This window comes from Cololabis saira, chromosome 13 (genome assembly GCF_033807715.1).
Source record: "Cololabis saira isolate AMF1-May2022 chromosome 13, fColSai1.1, whole genome shotgun sequence".
NCBI classification, from domain to species: domain Eukaryota; kingdom Metazoa; phylum Chordata; class Actinopteri; order Beloniformes; family Belonidae; genus Cololabis; species Cololabis saira.
In genome coordinates, this window is record NC_084599.1 from 14,876,378 (window position 1) to 14,894,723 (window position 18,346).

The 18,346-nt window shown below is 40.7% G+C and overlaps 1 protein-coding gene across 2 annotated transcripts; it reads left to right on the forward strand.

Annotated features, from left to right (window-relative positions):
* Positions 1–475: 475 nt before the first annotated feature.
* jade3 (jade family PHD finger 3) lies at positions 476–15,370 on the forward strand. 2 transcript variants are annotated; one of them, XM_061737876.1, is made up of 12 exons: positions 476–643; positions 3,026–3,094; positions 3,218–3,277; positions 3,366–3,448; positions 3,531–3,688; positions 4,651–4,841; positions 7,830–8,041; positions 8,180–8,347; positions 8,430–8,546; positions 9,541–9,999; positions 11,034–11,151; positions 13,605–15,370. In XM_061737876.1, exons 3-12 carry the CDS (start codon positions 3,229–3,231, stop codon positions 14,414–14,416), a joined length of 2,367 nt encoding a protein of 788 aa, XP_061593860.1. In that variant the 5' UTR covers positions 476–643; positions 3,026–3,094; positions 3,218–3,228; the 3' UTR covers positions 14,417–15,370. The 2 variants fall into 2 exon arrangements, with proteins under 2 accessions (XP_061593860.1, XP_061593861.1); XM_061737877.1 differs by lacking the exon at positions 3,026–3,094.
* Positions 15,371–18,346: the final 2,976 nt, after the last annotated feature.

Here is an 18,346-nt window from a genome sequence, read left to right on the forward strand (position 1 = left end):
ACAGAGGTAGACATGGTTATTGAAAGGTGCATTGTTACAGCATATGATTGTGGTTATTATTGGTGCACAGTGATTGCAGATTTTACAGACCAAAGTTTAATGCCTCAGTTACTGTCTTTTAAGAACGTACATAGACAAATGCAATTTTATAAATATACATCATAAAAAATCTTTACTAAACTGTATACAGATTTTGCAGAACATCTTCATAAAGACACATCTATGATTTGTTTTCAACCTTTAATCACATCCTGTATATTTAAATGACCAAAGTAACATCAAAACACGTACAACGTCTATTCATTACTCCAATAATAATTTCTCATGATTGATTTATAGTTCCTGGGGTTGTGTTTTATGGTTTTGAAAGGCAGCCAGGCAGCGTCCACAGGAGGATGCAGCACGCCCATGGCGGCGGGTACCCGGCGGGCTCTAGGACCCGGCAGGGTGTGCGGTACAATAGCGCTGTTGTGCTGGTGGCCGGGCTGCTGCTGCTGAGACTCCTGTACGTAGGGATACAAAAACCCCCGCAACACCCACACACGGCCGACCCGGGGCTCCCCACTAACCTAAAACACGCGTTTCCATGCTCGATCTCACCACACGCGTGACTGGAACAAAGCGGACGGCAGCTGGGCTGAAGGTAAGGAAGGAGGAATGTGAACAATATGCTCGGGTGTTGAGTGGACTCGAGGCCACGGGGCCTCGCTCCCTCTCTGCAATCCCTGCACCTCAAAAATACATACCCAAAAACCCCAGCGCACTTTAACCGGATCTCTTTATTTTTGCTTCTAATCGCGCTTATTTTTTAGTTATAAACCAAGTGCGAAGGTCTGCCTTAAGCCTGAATTATGGTTCTGCGTTAAATCGACGCAGAGTTTGCGCCGTAGGTTGTGCGTCGCCGCGTTCCCCTATCCGTAAGCTCTGCGTCGGTGTGACGCGGGACCATAAATCAGCCGTTAATGGCTGTAGGAAGTGACATGTTTGCAGGACGGTGGCGCCATGTTTGACTTCCAGCTCTCTGCAGGCCCGCATGCGTGAGTTTGGCGCCAATACCGCTCCTCTGCAAAGACGAGGGGTTTCCATTGAGATTATAATATACAAGGATAGTATATAAATGCATGCATCAAATACTGACAGGCCCCACTGTCTCTGTCGCTGATCCTCAGAGAATCTGGGATGGTGATATGAGGAGGATGGAGGTTTTCTAGTAGTCCAGGGGCCAGAGCCCAACATTCCACTTGTCAGTACCACTCAAGGTGACAAAACTTGCTTATACTTTTTGAAAAGATCCATGTCTGTAGATTATATTTTGGTATGATAACCCTTCCTGAGTGGCAGCTGGATCAGAGTTATCAGCTCATGAAGTTCATAAAATTACATTTTAGATGCTGGTGCATATCCTGGTTTAGACTCATATACAAGATATCTGTCAATGTTTCACAATATTGTCTTTGGTATCATTTTAGAGGGGACCTTTAAAGCATTCATTCAAGCTAAGATGTGATAGATTTCCTGAATCCATATGCTCCTATGAGTATTCAAATTTTTGTATTTTGTGTCTCTGTTCCTAGATGACACAGGGCTAGAAGACAGTATATCATTTTGGCGAAAATTGTTTAAAAATGTGTGTTGTTTAAAGAGCTGCAGTGACCTCGATGTTGGTCAGGAAGATTCATCTAAAATGTAAATTTCTGAACTTCATGAGCTGATAACTATGATTATCATACCAAAATATCATCTACAGACATGGATATTTTCAAAAATTCTAAGCAGGTTTTGTCACCTTGAGTGGTTCTGATATCTGGTCTGGCCCAGGGACTATAGGTGTTTTCCAGTAGTGTGTTGTCACATCTCCACAGCACCCCCCTTTCACCCTTCCTGTTTGTTATCAGCTAAAAGCCAGGGGATCTAAAGCCTGAATTATGGTTCCGCGTTAAATCGTGGTGTAACGTGGAGCCATAAATCAGCCTTAAGTATGTGGTAATACTTCCCACCACCTGCATGCTGGGATCCTGCTACTTTTGTTAGAGGAAACTCATGCAGCCAGGAAAACTGTTGGACAACCACATTACAGCACTGGCATGTAGCTGTCACACCAGCCTATAACACCCCCTTATTTTTTTAATGTCTTTGGATTTAAAACGACTTCGGCTCTGAAGTTTACAACATTTATTACATCAAAATAAGTGTCTATAGAGGCAAAATGAACCCCACACCCTTACATTTGTCAGCTTGACATAAAACATTGAATTTACAGAGATGGAGAATTTTAGCTTTAAAGAGTAACTTCTGGTTTATAAATCAAAAAACATTTCCGTTTAAACTTTCCGCACTGAGAGGAAGCAGAGATAAATATCTGACATAAAGGTCATCCTTTCAGATGAGATATTCTTCATTTATATGTACATTAATAACAGGTTGTGTTCACTCATTCACGCTCACTCATTTTTAGGGCTCCTTTGTGCTTCTTGTTGTAAAGGTGAGCATAAAGCACACCTATATGTTTTCAGGCGTGGTGCAGATCTCTCTTTTAAAAAGCCTTTACATTTTTTTTTTTTTCCTCGTGAGCTGGCTTCGGTGTGTTTTACTTGACTATGGCATGGAAAGGAACGGCTCGGCACCTTCTCCTCCTCCTGCCCCTCCAGTCCTCATGGGGAATGTGAGGCATGTCCTGTCTGTTGAAACAGCACACTGTATGCTACACTGAGTCCCTCAGCATTTGAAACCCTAATAAGTCACCCCAGTGGTTTAGTGGGTTAAAGGTACAGGCTTGCGTTGAACCATCTGTCTGTCTAGTTTCACTTCCGTTCAGTGAAAACATAACCGCACTGAAATAAAAAAAAAAAAGATCATATATTTTATGTTAGCGGTTTGGTTGTAGTGTTAGTCGTCACATTTCATAGGAACAACTTGTTTTCTTTAAAAAGAGTCACATAAACCTTCATGTTTACGTGTCGACTGAACAGATCTTCATTGTCCAGCTTTAGGATTTCCCTGATGGATCTCTGTTTCTCACTTGCAGATATGAAGCAAAGTTGTAGGTTTTTTATCAGTAAAATCTACTAGTATGCTTTTCAATGTGAAATTTATGGTGAGTAATTATTCTTTTTAACTAGTATCTTTTTTTTTTTATTGTGATTTTAATAAGAAAGCTGATTATTTTAATATAGCGTTTAATGTTTCGGTGTCTGTTTTGTGTCGTTCCGCTCTGCAGGATGTTACAGGATGAAACGTCACAGGTCGTCTAGCAGCAGTGACAGTTCTGACAATGAAAGTGAGTCATCAGCTGCAGAGACCTAGTAAACTTCACTTTATTTCCTTTGTCTTAGTTTCCTCAGTTCATAATCTCTGTCTTAATTTAGGCCCTTCAACGTCCTTTTGCTCCTCAAACAAGTATGGAAGTAAATCTGGAACCCCGGCCTCCAACCCAAAGAAACCAGCTGAAGTAAGCAAACTATGAGACTCTGTGCCAAGCGTGCTTTAATGTCAGGACCAAAGGCTGACCATCTGTGTTCCCCCTCCCACAGGTGTTCAGAAAAGACCTGATCAGTGCCATGAAGCTGCCGGACTCCCACCATGTCTCTCCAGAGGACTACTACCTGTTGGCAGACACCTGGAAGCAGGAGTGGGAGAAGGGAGTCCAGGTCCCAGCAAGTCCAGACAGCATCCCCCAGCCGTCAGTCAGGTGCGCCTCGGCTTTTCCTGGAGTTATTGCTGTGAATGAAACGGTATCAATGTCTGGGGTGCAACAGCTCCAAAAACTCACGGATCGGATAATTTTTCAGATCAGCAAAAATAGAAGATAAGACAAATATTTGTCTTTTCATTCATTTAAATTATTAAATTGAAATATGTAAAATCAACTTAAAGTGCACAGGGTATAAAACAACACAATTCATGTAAAACAACTTAAAGTGCCACATAAGAAGGCAAGTCGTCTTCTTGAAACATGGATAGTGAAATAAAGCCTATGTCCACTATCAAAGAAGAATAAAAGAAAGAAAGGAAAGCATACCTGGGCTTTTAATTTAAAAATTAATTTAAGACAAGGATGTCAGCATTCTTTGGGGACAGTGTGGACCTCTTTGCAGTCACGATGTCCCCTGTCTGCACCTCTAAACACACCGTTGACATTGTGATGGCTGGAGCCTGGTCGGATTGTGCAACAAGGTGCTGCATAAATGCCGCGGTGATGTGTTGTTGTTGAGCAGCCTTCGTCTTCACTCCTGTCAGTGAAACACACTTCAAATGCGTGGCCATGCTTAACACGTTCCACTGTCATATGGCCTACTTGTGCCACAGTGCCGACACACCGTCACGGTTTTATCTTCATATTTGACAGGGAGGCTAAAATGCTCCATGCAAGGGGTCTAAATGACGCGGGCGTTCATGCTCCACCGTGCTTCCGCTCGCCATCAACACGCTTGTGTGTGGACTGAACATGTGCACAAAATTCATTTATTTATTTTTCATAAATCAATCCGCAGATCACGTGTATGCCGAACTGAAGATATTGATGGAACAGATCACGGATTAATGATGATCCGTTGCACCACTACTCAATATGCTTTGTTTTTTTCTATGGCTCTCTTCTTTGATGCTTCAAAGAATCTTACTGTGTGTTTTGTCTGTGTCATTCATGTGCAGAGTTCTCACAGAGAAGTCCAAAGAAGTGCTTTACAGTCACCAGAGGAAGTATATCCAGTGTTCGGGCCCGGAAGCAACAGAGCCCGGTTATGTGAACATCAAGGAGCTGGCGGAGGCCATGTGTCGCTACGATCTGGATGACATGGACCTCTACTGGCTGCACGCACTCAATCGGGAGCTGCACCGCGTGGGTAAGTTACGGGACCGTGAAGGGAGAGGCCGGGAGTGTATGACTCGGCGTGTTTTCACACCGGCACTATTTAGGTCGCCCCAAATGAACTTGCACGAGTGTGGTTCACTATGAACGCAGCAGCCGCTCTACAGCGATCAGCTGACTCTGTCATTAGTGGTGTGAAAGCTCTGCCTCCTCGATTCGGTCCAACTTCAGGGTGTACGCCACATATTTAGACTAAAAAGGCTTCCATAGATGCCTGGATAGTATGCTGGGGGTTGTGAAGGAGCACATGAGCACAGGAAAGTAACTCTCAAAGTCACAAAAAAAAGGAGGAAAACTGGGTCAAGAAATGTAGTTGTTGTGTTGCCATGCTTCTCAGCTCTGTGCTTCAGGCCAGTTGTTATGGAAACATGACGTTCCGCCAAGAAGGATATTGACCAATGACGGCACTGACTGTTGTCACACGGTTGGCGGTGGGGTGAACACAAACGGCTCACTGAAAAATGATTGAGGAGCAGGATGGACGTGCTCAGAGTCCTCGTTGTTGTTCAAACTCTGGCAGCAGCAGCTTGAATAAGCTGAGGACCGCTGCAGGAGTCAAGTCTGCTGGAGATCAAGCCATGGATTAGCCTCTCTAAATCTGGGCCAGGGTTTTTGCAGATCCTAAAAAAGTCTTCAATTATGAAGGCCTTCATTTCTTTTCAAAATATTTTAAAAATGCCAAAACCAACGGGATTTTAGTTTTTATGTTGGCACTAACTATATTTCTTTTTTGCCTTTTGGACAATGTTCATTTCGATAAATCTTTCTAGCGACTATATGTACGCTTGCAGCTGTTATTGGATACCGTTAGCAGCTACTGCAGTAATGTGATTTAAAGAAACAATGGAGAGAAGCCCTGTTTTTCACTGTGGTTGAAACCAGTTCAAGGCACTCACTACAAGGTTTGCTGTCGTGTCTGTTAGAGGTTCTTCAGACTGAGTACAATAGAAATCAGGGCTGTGCAATCCCACAGACTAAGAAACAGAGCTGTAGGGAAATCGCAACAACAAATGCCTGTAATAACGCAGTTCTGTTGAGCGGCTGCTTCAGCCTTGCTTCCACTGAGCACTGCTCCTGCATACACACCAGCAACAGATCTCCCAACAACATTTGCTCCCCAGCTACACGGACAGTGGAGAGACTGGTGTATGGTACAGAGAAGCAAACAGTCGTAGGAGAAATGTTCTTTGTGATGGTTCCTGACGAGTTATTTTCAATCGGAATTTGTCATTTAAACAGAATATTAATAAAGTTTCTTAAGACAGTGGTTTTTTTTTTCATCTTCTTCCAGATTGATGCTGTGAAACTAATTTACTCGTTTGTATCCTCTAGACTAGATTACTGTAATCTATTATTAGCATGATGTCCAAGTAATTTGCTGAATAGGCTCCAGCTGATCCAATGCAGCAGCATGAGTGCTGACAGGAATCAGCAGGAGAGACCACCTATTACTTGCGCATAAAGACCTAAACAGCCTCAGACCGCAGTATTTGTGAGACCTGATAGTACCGTATGTTCCTGGCAGAGCTCTCCGCTCTCGGAGTGCAGGTTTACTCGTAGTTCCTAGAGTATCCAAATGTAGATCTGGAGGGCGGGTGTTCTGCTATCAGACACCACTACTATGGAACCAACTTCCAATCTGGGTTAAGGAGGCTGACACCACCTCCACCTTTAAAACCAAACTTAAAATGTCTCTGTTTAGTAAAGCCTATAGTTAGTGTTTAGTAAAACTGTAGTTAGTGTAAACTCTAGTGTGTCAGGGCCAGTAGTCATAGCAGCAGCTACAGGACCAGACTAGAGCAGCTGGTCTGCCCCTCACCCCTTTTGCTCTCTTCTTTCCTCTCTTCAGATCAACCCTCAGTTATTTATTAGAAGTATCTCATCACCATAATTGCGCTCCATTGTTCTTGTAGTTTGTTGTTCTCGTCTGCCCCCTCCTTTTCTCTTCTACGCACGTTTGCAGGCCAGAGCTTGTTCATGCTGACCCACAGTCCCCTCCTCTAACCACCTCAGTGTCTGCTGTCTCCACCTGTAATCCATCAACTAACCATGTATCAGTCATATGTACACAAAACTTAGTTATCTGTCTAACAGATAATTAATACTAATACATTTTGTTTATTGTACCTTTGAAAATATATCTGTGCCTCTCTCCTCTCTTTCATTCTCTCTTTCTGATCTCTCTTTTCCTGCTCTACCCGGCAGGAGATTACCCCCTTGCCACTGTTTGGCTTAAAGGATTTTCTCCAGCACCGTATTTTAATAGACACTTTTATATATAAAAATGAAAGGAATTGAACTGAATCACAAAACTACTCATCACAAACATATTTGTTCTGGTGTTTGAGGAAAGTCTGAACTCAACTGTGAAAAAGAAATGGTCGGACCTCTCTTTCCACTAATGGGAAGGAAAATTGTGATCAGCGTTTTGACTTTTAGATAAATCTGAATAATTGGTGATCTGCGTTACATCTTTGTTTTTTTGGCAATTATTTTCTGGCGCAAACTAAAATTGACGTGACCTAAAAAAAAATGTAAATCTAACCTGCCTAACATGCTGAAACCTTGTGGTCTGGACCTCTGAGATCTCTTACTCTTAATCTGTTTGAGTTGATAAAAATCTGGTTTAGTAACGGGTTTGGTTGTAGCAGGAAAATGCCAAGTAAATTAAAACTCAAACATTTCTAACTTGCTTTTTTGTTCTGATATTTCTGGAAACAAACTGGAATTGTTATTTCTTTGTTGTTGCTAAATCCAGTTATTCCCATTCTGTCTTAATGTTTGCTTTTGTGTTGTCCTATTATAGCCGTAACAAGTGTCCAGAAATGGCTATTGAATAATATATATTTAAAATAAAAGTTCAGATCATTAAGATATGTTGTTGTGGTACTTGCTAATGTCTTCTAAAGAGCTGCATAACACAGTTCCATGTGGGATTGTCGTTCCGGTCTGTGTCCCGCAGGGGAGGAGCCCATAGATGAGCTGATGATGGAAAGAGCCATGGAGGCCCTGGAGAGGCAGTGCCATGACAACATGAAGCACGCCATCCAGACAGTGGAAGGTCTGGGGATTGAATACGACGAGGACGTCATCTGCGACGTGTGCCGCTCCCCCGACAGCGAGGAAGGGAACGACATGGTGTTCTGTGACAAGTGCAACATCTGCGTGCACCAGGTCAGCGCCAACACCGTGCACCTGTGATCACTCAGGCTGCGAGTGGGCTCGGCATACGTGTCCGCCGATCAAAGTCCTGAAAGCACTTTAAGCTCAGTTAATGACGGGAGGTTTTCTGACGTGCTTCGCCCTCCACAGGCTTGTTACGGCATCGTCAAAGTGCCTGTTGGAAACTGGCTCTGCAGGACGTGCGTCCTCGGCATCGACCCGCAGTGCCTGTTGTGTCCACAGAAGGGCGGCGCCATGAAAGCCACACGTGCCGGAACCAAGTGGGCGCACGTAAGCTGTGCCCTGTGGATACCAGAGGTAAAACACACTCGACATATCAGCCGCTTGCTCTTCATTTCTCTGTGGCTCTCTCATCACGGTGCATGTGTTCATGGTGTAGGTGAGCATTGCTTGTCCCGAGCGGATGGAGCCCATCACTAAAGTCTCCCACATCCCACCCAGTCGCTGGTCCCTCATCTGCAGTCTGTGTAAACTAAAGACTGGTGCATGTATCCAGGTGAGTGTTGCTCTTTGTCATCAGCGCTACTATATGACACTATTAGCACTCTAATGCAGCACAGGTGTTACTGTGATTTTCTTGCAATGTTGTTTATATTTCTGTTCACGCTTCAATAGATCCTGTAAAATAATTTCCTTGTTTTCATATTTGTTTCATTCATATTTCTTTTTTTGTAGCCAGTTCAGTGTTTTTTTTTTATTCATGTTTGGTGACTTTCACCCATCCTCCTACAAAGGCTTGCAGTGGTGTCAGATTCAGCTCTCCTGTCTTGAAATCCACACATGGGTTTTTAATGATGTTAAGAGTTTGGCCTGTACTTGCAGCATTTTAAATGTCAAGAGAATAAATGAACAAATAAATAAGTAAACATTAACAGAAGAATAAACTTGGGTATCCAACTAATCCAAAATGTAGAAGCAGTGGGTTTGACAAACAACAACAAAACAACTACACCAAATGTTGTTATCACAGATATTTCAGGAAACTGGTGAAAAAAAGACAAGTTTGTATCCTTAAAGTAAAAATTGAACACTTTAAAATGTTATTGCTCCCCTGAAGATAGATGTATCTAATTCTAAGACCGCCCAAAATATTTTTTTCTTATGACATCATGTAATACCGTGGGACTAAAGAAGCATGTACTTATACATGTAATTTCTTAGTTCTATCAGTGTCATTGGCTGCAGTTTAAAACCCCAACCCATGATGAGTCCATCCGTGTGGTTTTAGCATCTGGAGAGTGTTATCTACTACAACCTTTTTTTTCCCTCTCTCTCTTCTGAAAGTCTTATTGGAAGTCGGAAAGTTTAGTTTTAAGTTGAGTTGTCAAAATAGTCAAAATTTTCTCTAATTTAAAAATTCCTCAGATCAAAAATAGTACACTTACTATCTGACAAATTGTAATTGTTAAATCCGGTTTTCAGGGTAATCTCATTACCTCCGGTGTTGTGCTGTAATGTTGTGAATGCAGCTTCTGCTTTTCTGTCCACAGTGTTCGGTAAAAAACTGCACCACTCCTTTCCATGTGACATGTGCCTTTGAGCACAGCCTGGAGATGAAGACCATCCTGGATGAGGGGGATGAAGTTAAATTCAAGTCTTTCTGCCTCAAGCACAGCAAGTCTAAATCTGGGGAGACGGGTCTGAGTCCGGCTCGCTCCAAAAACCCCGTCGAGGGAGGGAAGGGGGGTCAGCGGGCGCAGAGACTGCAGGAGCTGGAGGAGGAGTTCTACTCTCTGATCCAGCTGCAGGAGCTGGTGCAGGCCCTCGGGCTCTCCGAGCGCCTGGTGGACTTTATCTACCAGTACTGGAAGCTGAAGAGGAAATCCAACTTCAACAAAGCTCTGCTGCCCCCTAAAGAGGAAGAGGAGAACATGGTGCTGCAGCCTCAGGAGGACAGTATCCACACACGCATGCGGATGTTCATGCATCTGCGTCAGGATTTGGAGCGGGTGGGTGCTTTTTTTTTTTTCTTTTTTTTTTTTTTTTTACACTGCAGTGTAGAGATCTTTAGTGCTGAGTCTCTGCTGAAGTAACACATGCTTGGGACCTTTTCTGCAGCATAAAACACAGAGTCATAAAACCAGAGCGTGTTTGAACTCTCATTCTCTTCATTAATCACAGAATTCAAATTTATTGCAAGACCTGTTTAATGGCCAGTATTTCAGAATCTGTGTGTGTGTCTTAAACTGTTATTTATCTCTTAACCTTTAATTTTCAGTTGAATTGCAGCTTAATATTTCACAAACTCAAATCCCTAATCAAGTTTTCATTTGTATTCCTCTTGAATCAAGTTAAATATTTAATTGATCAACGCCCAAAAGCAGAGAAACTGCAGCAATGCCTGAAAAGCTTCTCTGTGCGTGATAGATTTATAAAATCATACAGAAGTGTCCAGGAAAAGCATAGAGCTTTTTGCAAGAAAAATTGTATTTTGGGGTAAAAATGTTATCCTCCAGCCAGATAAAGCAACACAGCGGTCAACGGGAAGAACAAGACCGTGCTAAGGACCTGAATTTGTAGCAAGACTTTGAATTCTAGTTCCATTTCAAGGCTGTAATTTGTAGCTGTTGTATTGATTTTAGAGCCTATTGCATCTTACTACATTTGAACAAAATCCTTCCTTTATTTAGTTTATAACAGGGACGTCCAAATCTGGTCTTTGAGACCGACTGGCCGGCCTGTTTGAGATGGTTCATATGAACAGATCATCATCAGCTTGTTAAATCTGTTATCGACACATTCATTTGACTAATTTATCAGTGTTTTTAAGTGAGTTATTTATTTAATATTCCAGTTTTACATTAAGACAACCAGTGTTCTAGTTTTATTTATTTTTCTTCCAGATAGAATTTACTTGATCTGTTTGTGAGAACTGGTTGTTTATTTTTGTATCAGTGTTGTGTTTTTTGTTGTTTTTTTATTCTGTCCGAGGCAAACCTTAACCCCCTGAGGATCAAATCTCTCTGTTGTCTCCATTGTGCAGGTGAGGAATTTGTGTTACATGGTGAGTCGGCGGGAGAAGCTGAAGCTGCTGCAGAGTAAAGCTCAGGAGCAGATGTTCAACCTGCACGTGAAGCTCATCAACCAAGAGCTGTCTGCTGGTGAGCACCAATCTAACATAACAGACTACGTTTACATGCAGTCAAAATTCGGGTTATTGCTAATATTCCGGTTACTGAAACATTCGGAATATTCCGTTTACATGGTAATTAATCATTGGGGATATCCCGATCAAACCAGCGACGCGCGGAGAACGTGGTGATTAATTACCGTCATTTCCGCTTCTTCTTCCTGTATCCAAATTCAAAACAAATGCTGCTTCGCGCAACTTTTCGCTCACCTTCTTGTAAATCTCGCTATCCCCGTACTTTATACCGTCTACAAATGCCAAAATGTTCATATCCTTCATTACATTTATGAAGTGATTAGTCTCCTCCTCACTCCAAAAGTGTGGCGTGGTCTTGCGTTTCGCCGTGTTTAGAAGAACTTCCTGGACTCAAAAGACCAGGATTCCTTGTGAACAGAGCATGCACAGAAAACAAATTCCTGTTCCGTTTGATCAGGATATCCCGTTTGCCGTTATTGGTGTTTACATGGCCGTGCAAATTTGGGTTATTGCCAATATTCGGGTTTTAAAAGGATTATTGACTGCATGGAAACGCAGTCACAGTCTGCTGTGATTCAGTGGGGGAAAAAATGTATTTTCCCACGAATTTACGGTAGGTAGTCATTTGTGGCATCATTGGCCAATTTCATTAAATTTATTTGTAATTTGTTTGATTTTCAAGTTAAAAACAACTTAAAAAAAGGAGAAACGGTAATTTTATTTTTCAGTTTTTTTTTCTTCCAAAGCTGAAATTAAACCCAGAGAACTGAAGGAAATTCAGCCAAAAGATTGATTTTTAACCCTAAATTTAATTTCTTGCAAGGTATGGGGTGGAATAGCTCTTTATAGGTAAATGTCCAGTTCGTTGGGTCGGGCTGTTACAAACACACACGTCCTCCGCTAACACCAACCTGATGATCGCATGACAACAACAGGAATTAAGTCTTTAACATCACTTCCTAAATCAGGAATTTCATGTATTCCAACTGTGGTAACCACGGGGGCGTGTAATTAACCAAGATTAATGGATTAGACATCTATATTCAGCCTAAAGTCAAAGGTAATTTAAAACCACGCGCTACACTGCAAGTATAAACTGCTTTTGCCAAAATGTGGTAAGCAGCATGTGATCAACTGCACAATCTGCCATATGGAGGAAAAATAAAATGACAAAGATACAACTGACCAGTCTAGCTTGTGACTTGTGGGCCACTATACTTAAGGCCCATGACTTAACTTTCAGTTATCCCATGCATGATCATTTTCACAGTGGTGTACGCATGACTGCCGTACACTACACTGACCATACCACGTTATATGCTGGATGAGATCACCATGGTAACTGATGAACCTCCTCAGGAACAGTCTCCATACAGGATTTCAGATGACATTGTTTTTAGATTTATTTTAGATTTATTTAGATTTATTTATTTGCACAGTTAAACATTACACAAATAAAATTACCAACTTTACAAATTAAATTGCAGGAAGAGGCGAAAACTCAAAAGAGCTTATCAGGTGCCTCCACCTATAGTTAACATAAAATTTTATATCATACTTATAAAAACAAAATATACAAATGAGCAGTTAGAAATCTATAAATGATAGAAATTAAAGGAAAATTACAAAGAATTTACACAAAAGAGAAATGATCGGATATATGAAAAACGATAGAGTACAATTTAATAATTAAGAAACAATCAAAAAATAAACGACTAAATAACAAACCAAATGAACAAAAACAAAAAATAATTTCAAGGAGATTACACAAAATGATAAAATGTGTCGGTACATCCATTACTTATGCCGGAGCAGTTCCATTTACAAAACAAAAATTAAGTGGTGTTTCAGACATCCTTTAAAACCTTGTACAGAGAAGCATTTTTTTGCTAAATGGGAATATGTATTCCATAGTTTGACCCCCCTGTACCGTAGTGCATATTTACCCCTGGTTGTAACACATTTTGGAGGATGCAGATCTAACGCTCGACGGGTTGCATAAGAATGGACCTGAGAGTTTGTAGTAAAATAATCTTTGAGGTGAGCAGGAATGCTTTCCTCCTTTAAGACCTTATAAATAAAAACACATGTCTGATAAATATTTATGTTATAAATGTTGAGAATATAAAGTTTCTGAAACAAAGGAGTGGAGGGGCTGTATGAATCTGAACAAGTTGTTAAAAAGTCTCATTCTTTTTGGTTGGTCGATTTTTGGATTACAGGACGAATTTAAAAAAAATCTAAATGTACTTTGATGTTTGTAACCAAAGTGAAAGAGACTGATCGGGAATCAATGATCATTGACTTTATATTGACTTATAAAGACACACTGGACTGGCCACTGCAGACTGAACCTCAGGAGTAATGTTGTCTGTGTGTTTTTTCTTGTTTGTTGTTGTTTGTTTAAACCAGTTTTAATTATTTTTCCATTTCTTTCTTTCTCCAAAGGGCTTCCTGCTTCATTTCCAGTGGAGAATATGCTGTTTAATCCTCCTCCACGGATTACTCTTAAGCTGAAAATGCCCAAAGCTTCCCAAAGTCTTGGAAATAGAAATTCTTGTCCTAAATCTGGCAACGGGCCTCTCTCCCAAGACAACAGCTGTAATGTTACGGAGCATGCTGTGGAAGGACTCGGCCAGGGCAAACCTCAGCTGCACGGCCTCAAAGAGGAGCGCTCCAACAGTCGACTCTCGTCCTCAAGCCACTCGGCCGGCGCGTCCCCGGCAGTTAAACCAAGTGGCAAACCTTTAGCTTTGCACGCCGCGCTCCATGGCCATTCTTCCAACAGTAATGGCAAACTGGACCAAGATCGAGCGTGCATGCCCAAGTCGAATGGTCTCTTAGAAAAATTGATGGCTCAGAAGGACAGCTCTTGCCAGACACCCAAAGACAACCGAGACGCTTCCAAGGAAGCGTTGGACAAGAGCAACTTTCGCAAGTCTGCCATGGAACAGTTTGGCAGGTCCTTCAAAGAGGCAACAATCAACTTAGTACGGACAACGGAGGACCTGCGGGTCTCTGACAAACTGTCTCGAAAGGGCTCGGCCAAGGAGAGGCTGTGGGAAAAACCTGCGCCCGAGCACAAAGTGAAGAGCTTGCGGTCGTACCAGGACAGTGATGGGTACTGCCCTGACCTAGAACTCAGCGATTCAGAGCCAGAAGCCAAAGGGAGACTGAGACGGCAGGCCGGGCTTCTGCAACCAGATGCTCAGAGGAAAGGAAAGCAGACACTGACCTCCAGACACACCGTGCAAAGGTGACGGCTGTTTCATGATGATGATGATGATGATGATGTCAACGATGTCTCCAGACCTTCTGGCCGTGTAGCGAGCAGGTCATCTCTATCAGGGACCAAACCAAGCCTCAGTGCTGACGGTGCTGTAAACATGAAACAGAAGACACAAAACGAGGACTGTGTGAAGAATATTTTTTTTAAGGAATATTAGGAGGAGTAAAGAACAGTGTGGGGTTAGGAGGAACAAGTAAGTCTGTTGTATGAGATTATTCTACTTGCCTTTCAATTGCAGCCACGTTTACAGTTATATTCCACAATCAAAACAACCTTTCCCCACACGCTGGTTGAGTTGTCTTTGAAACTGCTGTACGTTGGATGTTCAAATTGGGATGTACATTGTGTGTACCTTGAAAACAAAGTAACTCAGTTTTGTTGTTACTTTAACGACTGTTCCCAGGAATTCCAACATTTGACTGAACTAAATTTTGTATTGAGCTTGTGTCATCTGCTGCACATTATGTGTCATAGTTTCCCTCTTTCGTCACAGGTGAGATGTTTTTACATTCGTCAACTGGATATGTAGATTGTTTTATTTTATATTTGGTTTTGTTGTTTGTTTTAAACAAAACTGCTTTCTTTTTTTATTTAATGTTTAACAGTACAACACCTTTTTGTTTTCCAAAACATCCTGGTCAGAGAAAATAACTCATGAACACTACAGTATGTGTCAAAATGATTAAAATGTAGGAAAGTATATTTACATTCCAAGATGTGTCCTTTAGTAACAAAGACAGATGCATATGGGTGGGTGATGGTGGCAGTCAGATTGCTTTCATTTCTGGTCTCAGCTCATCACATGAACACCCTGCATTATCACAGACTTTAAATTGTGAACACTAGCTGTGGGATATGCATATTTGCGGTCTTTGCTGTTGCTTGTTTCCATTGATTTGACAATAAACTGCCATGACTGGTTCATACATGATAAAATGGTTGTCTTCTTACAACAATGCTTGTTTTATCAGTCCACACAACTGGACTACTGTGCAACATAATGCCATAATAATCTCAGTCATCCAGCCATCCAGCCATCCATGATCTGTACACGCGTCTTCCTGTTCTGGGTCACGGGGATGAGCTGGAGTTTAACGTAAAAAAAATACGCCAATTACTGTTTCTATAACTTGAGATTGGAAAAGCAAAGGAAATTGAACCTGTGCTTTCCCAAACATCTAGAAGCGTCATATCCACCAGTGGATGCAAATATATGTGATTTTTTTTTTTTTTTCCATCAAAAACGCTGAGGAAACATTACAATTTAGAAACTTCAAACCCTCACAAAAATAATATAAAAAAGGCCCACCATGTCGAGGCTTTTTTCATCTTTTAGAATCACTAAATACATCCAAGTGCCCATTTTAACACACTTCTCATTTGAGTGGTAGATTTTTAAATCAATTCTGTTTATTTGCCTGCAATCAGGTTATAGAACAGACATGTTTTAGTCAAAATGAAGACAGAAATGAGCAAAATACAAATCACTAATGTCAAAATGTGACTTACCGGTACATTATTCATCTTTTCCACAACTCTGCACTGTGAACCAGCAGTCTGAAGTGAAAACTAGAGGGCAGCATTTTTATACTTATAAGATACAACAACTGACATTTGAGAGCACTGCAGCCGGTTCATCATATTTAATATTTCTGTGGTCAGTACCATGGTGAAATCAATGAATAATGTTGCCACTGTCAAATCAGCGTGTCGGCGTGTATAAAAGGATCCTTAAACTAGGTTCAGTCAAAATAATATAACTTGAACTTGGAATGAAAATGCATTATTGAGAGATGCAGCTTTTATTTGGTAGAAAGTCGTGAAATTCCATTCCGTTCAGTTCAATAAGTCTATTAATCCCCACAGGGCATTTATATAAACTCTGCTCGTGAGGCAGTTTGCTTGCGTCACCACACTGGTTAGTGCCGTCTCAGGGTTTATTGACCTGCTGAAGAAGCTGATAAAGTCCTGAGCAGAAAAAAATCACTTTTAGGGGAAAGAAACGTCTATTAAACAAAAGAATGCTGTTGTAAAAACTAACATTTTAAATTTTGTAGATTTAATATTCTTGAATAAGAAAACATTTGTTTAATGACATACAAGTTCTCCCACTTAAAAACATGAGAGGCCTGTAATTTTCATCATAGGTAACTTCAACTATGAGAGACAGAATGGGGGGAAATAATCCAGGAAATCACATTGTAGGATTTTTACTGAATTAATTGGTAAATTCCTGGGTAAAATAAGTATTTGGTCACCTACAAACAAGCAAAATGTCTGGCTTTCACGGACCTGTAACTTCTTTAAGAGGCTCCTCTGTCCTCCACTCGTTACCTGTATTAATGGCATCAGTTTTAACTGGTTATCAGTATAAAAGACACCTGTCCACAACCTCAAACAGTCACACTCCAAACTCCACTATGGCCAAGAACAAAGAGCTGTCAAAAGACGTGAGAATTAAAGTATTAAAACATAATATCCTGAATTGGACCAATTTATTTTTCTTGTATTTTAGAATCCTTTCTTTAATAGAAATTATTAATTTGTGCAACCTACATGTTTTGGAAGTTATGAAACTGATATAGCGTTGAATAGTAGAAAGACCCAAATATGACTGAATACCATCTCACAGTGAAAAGAATACTGAGTTAGTTTCCCCCAGATAGCATATCATTTTTGCCTCAAACCTGCCCACATCTGCACTTTTCTTTGGCCCATATTTGCCCTTCACTGACTGCACTGATTCAGGGTGAGTTTAGCTGTCTAAACTCAGCCAGGATCCAACTCTTCATTTTCTTTGGGCCTCACAACACTCTTCTAAAATTTGTGCCGTGCCTGCAAAAAAACCCATCCTTAAAGTTTTGACCATTTCATTTGGACCACATCCAGCCCATTGGCACCTGCTAGTGCCATATTGAGCCAGAGGATGCAATGGCGCAATTTGCCAACATGTGTTTCCGTGTTTCAGAAAACCTTTGAGTGACGTTATGGAGTATTTATCCATTACTTTTACAGTCTATGGTATTATCAAGAAACACTTAAGAACAAAAGGCCTTCTAATGATAAATGGACTTGATCTATTGGATTTAAAGTGCAACAATAAACATATACGTAATACATTTTATGAAAAGAGAAAAATAATTCCTCGAGGGAAGGCATTTTGGGATAACATGTTTACGGATACTGAGTGGAAGAAGGCCTGGACATTGCCTTATAAGTATTGTATCTCCAATAATATAAAAGAGGTTCACATTATAATTCTGCACACTATATATCCAACAAATGTGTATTTTTCTAAATTCTTAAATATTGAAAATAACTGCACTTTTTGCAACATGGAACCAGAAACCATAACTCACTTATTCTACCACTGTGCTCGATCTCTCAATTTCTGGTCTCAATTTGAACAATAGATAGTGTCTAAAATCAAGATAAACATCTCAATTGACTGTAGGAGTGTGATATTTTATTTTGTCCATGAAGAAAATGACATCACTTTTATTATAAACCTGTTCATTCTGTATGGCAAATTTCACATACCGGTACACAAATGTAAATACTCCAAAACTCCATCCCACTTTAAAGGTTTCTTACTTGAGATTAGAGAGTACATTAAATCTCTTAAACTTATTGACACCAAACAAAGTATAACATCCACTGATATATACAAGAAGTTTTTTTTAAAGATGAATACTGTATTTACATTTTACTTTTTTTCATATCTTATTTATTCAATGTGTCATTCTCCCTACTTCATTGCACTGCAATTTTTTTTTATTGTATTTTTATATTTTCGATCACAACAAGAGGGGTATACTGTACATACATAGAACACAAAATCCCCACATCTCAACTTCCAATAAAAAATTAAATCAGTCAAAGTCCATACACACCAAGACAT

Excerpts from the sequence above, each read along its gene's own strand:
- jade3 (XM_061737876.1), top strand. The coding sequence starts at position 3,229 with ATGAAACGTCACAGGTCGTCTAGCAGCAGTGACAGTTCTGACAATGAA. Across the intron at positions 3,689-4,650 it reads ATCCCCCAGCCGTCAGTCAG|AGTTCTCACAGAGAAGTCCA; the intron begins GTGCGCCTCGGC and ends ATTCATGTGCAG. Across the intron at positions 11,152-13,604 it reads CAACCAAGAGCTGTCTGCTG|GGCTTCCTGCTTCATTTCCA; the intron begins GTGAGCACCAAT and ends CTTTCTCCAAAG.